General features: G+C 29.2%; 1 protein-coding gene across 1 annotated transcript; it reads right to left on the reverse strand.

The window, feature by feature from the left end:
- Positions 1–3,686: 3,686 nt before the first annotated feature.
- Positions 3,687–4,334, reverse strand: LOC106293347. The gene has a single exon (XM_013729015.1). The coding sequence runs from the start codon at positions 4,242–4,244 to the stop codon at positions 3,864–3,866; it is 381 nt and encodes a 126-aa protein (XP_013584469.1). The 5' UTR covers positions 4,245–4,334; the 3' UTR covers positions 3,687–3,863.
- Between the last annotated feature and the right edge of the window lie 210 nt (positions 4,335–4,544).

Genomic DNA, 4,544 nt, shown 5'->3' on the forward strand with positions numbered 1-4,544 from the left:
CCGCGTTTTTAGAATTACAACGAATTTACAAGAAATATTTACGACGAATTTACAAGAAAAATTTTACGACGACTTTACAAGGAAAACTTTACAATGAAATTACAAGGAAAGCATTACAACGAATTTACAAGGACGCATATATTACGAGGAATCTACCAGGCCCGTGTGTTTTCTATTACGACGAATTTACTAGGACTATATCTGAAACCCCGAAAATCAAATCCCTAAACCCCAAAATCACTTATCTATTTACAAAAGTGATTCTTCTCTAGCAACTATTCGTTCACGAGGTGTAACTTTGATAGCAGCTAATCAAGTTATTCCAAAATCTCTAAACCGAGGGTATCAGTTTGGTAAAGCATGCTTAAAATACGTTTTCACAAAAATTAATGGTAACATGTTTCGTCGTAAAAGCCTTGTAAAGTTACAAGGACTTTACAACGAATTTTCTCTTTCCTCGTAAAATCGACGTAAATTTACATGTAAATTACCACGAAACATTTTCCTTGTAACTTTACTACGACTTTACGACGAAATTCAGTTTTGTCGTAAAATCGTAGTAATTTTCTCGTAAATTTACGAGGAATATATTTCCTCGTAATTTTTCCTCGTTATAGGCATGTTTTGTTGTAGTGATTGCTCACGTTTAATGTAAACCAATTTTCACAATAGTAGGTTATCACATACTATAATGGGCCATTAATTAAAACTATGCACATAGTGTAATCTTCATTGACAATGGATGATATGCACGGCTTCTTCTATGTGTATGCATATATTTTTTCTAAAACATGAGTAAGCACATATTTACGTATTCCATTAATGTATATTTTTTTTCTGGAAAAATATTTATGTATAATTTTGCTGTCGTATTCCTATACTATGTCAGATTTGTATTAATAAGAATCATGTTTTCATATATTATAATGAAAACTTATAATCTGATACTACAGCATGCATATGTCATACAAAGTATAATATATATATTTTTAAACCAAAATATTATAATATATTTAAACCAATTTTAATTATATACATTTTTTAATATTCCTAATTTATTTACTAATGAAGTTATTTGGAATATCTATATTATTAAAACTAGGGCTGAGCCAAAATTCCGAATCCGAAGAACCGAACTGAACCCGACCCGAAAAAATAGTACCGAACCTAAACCGAAATTGATTAATATCCGAACGGGTTCAAAGTTTTGCTATCTAAAGAACCGGAACCGAATCTGACCCGAACCAAAGTATTTCGGGTACCCGAATGTATCCAAAATTAATTTCTATACCCCCTTATATAAATATATTTTAGATTTAATGTCTATTAAAAACATCCAAAATATATAATATATTTTTAAATTGTCCAAAATACTTTAAAATATATACAAATAGTCAAAATAAATGTCTAAAATAGTTAAAATACACTCAAAACACCAAAAATATTTGAACTATCTATTGATTATCTATCCAAATATTCAAACCAAATCAAATTATATGTTAAGTTTAGGTATTTTGACATATGTTATTCAAATTTTTATGTAATATAATATTTCGTTTATAGATTTTGAGAAATTTAAAGTATATAATGAATTTTAAAATTTTAAAAACAATTTTAACGGGTGATCCGAACCCGAACCGAGTCCGCAAAGATACGAATCGAACCCAAACCGTAATTTAGAAATATTTGAATGGGACTGAAATCTTTGACTCCGAAAACTCGAAACCCGAATAGATCTGAACCGAACCCGAATGGGTACCCGAACTCCCACCCCTAATTAAAACAGAAACATTATGTTGAACCTAACATTTATTTTGTCATTTTTAAATAAATACCTTTCTATTTTATAGTTAAACCTACATTAAATCACAACTAATATTTCTTTCTTTATACTACTATCCATGTTTCCAAACAATATACCTCTTTCTTTATACTACTATCCATGTTTCCAAACAACACTATGATTAATCTTGTGCCAAACAATATAAAATATTATAACTCATCTTTTCAATAATTTCTCACAATTTTCTTTCAAATTATTTAAATAAATTAAATAATTGGAAATCAAATAATTTATAAAACAACGAAAATAAATAGAACTTATTTTTACAGGTTTAAATACTACAAAAACATTTCAATCAATAGTATATCAATTAAATTAACATATTATTTATTTATATTTACTTAATAATAGTTATATCATTTATTTAAATAACATAATAATTCAATAATAGCCATTACATAAAAAAATATATAAACGTTATACATTGTACAATAAATATAATAACAAAAATAATTATGAAAATGTTCAAAATATATTTTAATAAATAGAAACATGCTTAACACTAATTGTTAACAACAAATTTGAACTGATTATAATATAAATTATTAACAAGATATATTACACAAAAAATATAATAAAATTAATTAAGCTATATAAAAAGGAGTAATATGATCAAGACATATTTATAGTTGTTAATTATTTTTATATCTATCAAAATTGTATAGAAACGTCCTAATTTCATACAATTGCAAAACAATGAACTTTAAAATTTGGATTAAAATGTGAAAAATTATGGAACTATAACAATTTAAATCAAATTACATTACACATCGGTCATCCATCGGTTTCAATCGGTTAGTTTATGGTTTTAGTAATTTTTTAAAATATGTATATTTTAAAAAACCTAAATCAAATTATCGAATCACCGGATTAACCAGTTTGACGCGGGTCCAGGTTGAATTTAAAAGCATTGTTTAAATCCAAAAATATTTTAAATACACAGTTTTTTTACAAATTAACAATATATTTATTAAATTAATAGTGAAATTTTTCATCATATATGATTATTAAAAGCCCTACTTATAGATTGGATGGTAGTGTTTAGCTCAAGAGCCAATAATATATAACCAATCAGCTACTTTGTTGCAAGTCTATGTCTAACGTTAAATTACAAATCTGAAATACTTGATTCTCTTCTACTGTAATCAATATCTAAACTAGAGATCATCAAGCGAGTATCAGTTAAGCCTTCGATTTATTGCCTGAACCAAAGCATACCAGTTTTCTCATTTGTTAATTATCACTTAGAACCAACAATAGCACCTAACTTCAAAATTTGTGAAACTTGATTTGCAAATATAATTAAGATCCAATATATAACACCAAGTTTAGTTGCGGGTGGTCAGCTACTAAAAATATAATACTGGATTGAATATATTCTTTTAAAATCTGGCTATAATTGAATGGCACTTACTTTTGATATCTCTATCTCTCTCTCGTTATTACTGACGTATGAAAGAGTTAAAGAGTTAAAGAGTTAAGTTTTGATTGTGATTGACATTTTTTTTATCATGACCCGTATGAGATTTTCACTATTTCTAAAAAAATATATAACATTGAATTTTCTTGAGAAGCAAAAGCAGGGTTTGAACATGCGCAAGCGCAGGCCAACATGAATCTAATTTCAAGTACATGTACCTTACAATGGCCTTTTTGGCTAGAGTTAAGTTCCAAGTATATAAAAAGTAGAGAGACAGAACATTATCTTACGTATAAGTCGATATCAAGTTGAGGGAAGATGGTAATTAAGTTGGCAACCATTCAAAAACAAGAACAAATAACTCAATGAGTACGTAGATCATTGTCAACGTAGCCAACGTAATATAAAATAGATCATAAGCAGTAGCTCCGAAATAGTTAATAATATATTTGATCGCATTTGAACCTTCCATATTACATATCATCACCACCTACAAGACTCCGTAAAAGAGAATACCGACCAAAAAGGTTATACATACATATTTCTAAATTAGAAACAAAACAAAACAACAAAAGATGGAGAGGAGCAATTTTTATGAGTTTAGAGACGCAGAGACGTGTCAACGTCATCGTATCTATCAATCCCAACCACCTTATTCTCGTCCTTTTTTGGCCAGTGATGATAAAATCTAGGCTTTTCAATGGAATCAGAAGTGGAGTGAGGGCACAAGGAGAGGGAGAGGAGCTGCTGTGACGAGCTTGTTTGAGAGTTTAGAGGTAGAAACTGGAAGAAACAAAAACTCACGGGTTCCCTGTAATATTGTGAGATATTGTTGTCTTGGTGGTTAGGTTTAGGGTTAAGGAGCTCTCGTTCAGCTCTTAACTCTCGCGCTTTCTGAAGTTGTCTGAATCTTTCTTGAAGCAAGACGATTGAAGACTGGATTACCATTTGTTCTTTGCGGTCTCTTACCATTGAATTCATGACGTGCAAAGTATAATAATAGTAATAATGGTAATGATATGAGTCGTGGAGGGTGTGTTGCTATAGGGTTTGGGGCCATGTTACGTGCATCATGCCTATTTATATATGGATGAAAGTGGTCGACATTTCTTATTATTTAATCTGCATGAGAATATTACAAAATAAATAAAACGTATATAGGGTTGTTGAGTAGTTCGACGAAATTCCAAAAGGAAGAGAATCAGGAGTAAAGTGGGAAGAGAACAAGAGGAAGAAGGCAAAAGGGACAATCTAAGGATTGTAAAAAGAGAATGTATTATG

The sequence above is a fragment of the Brassica oleracea genome, chromosome C1 (genome assembly GCF_000695525.1).
Source record: "Brassica oleracea var. oleracea cultivar TO1000 chromosome C1, BOL, whole genome shotgun sequence".
Taxonomy (NCBI): Eukaryota; Viridiplantae; Streptophyta; class Magnoliopsida; order Brassicales; family Brassicaceae; genus Brassica; species Brassica oleracea.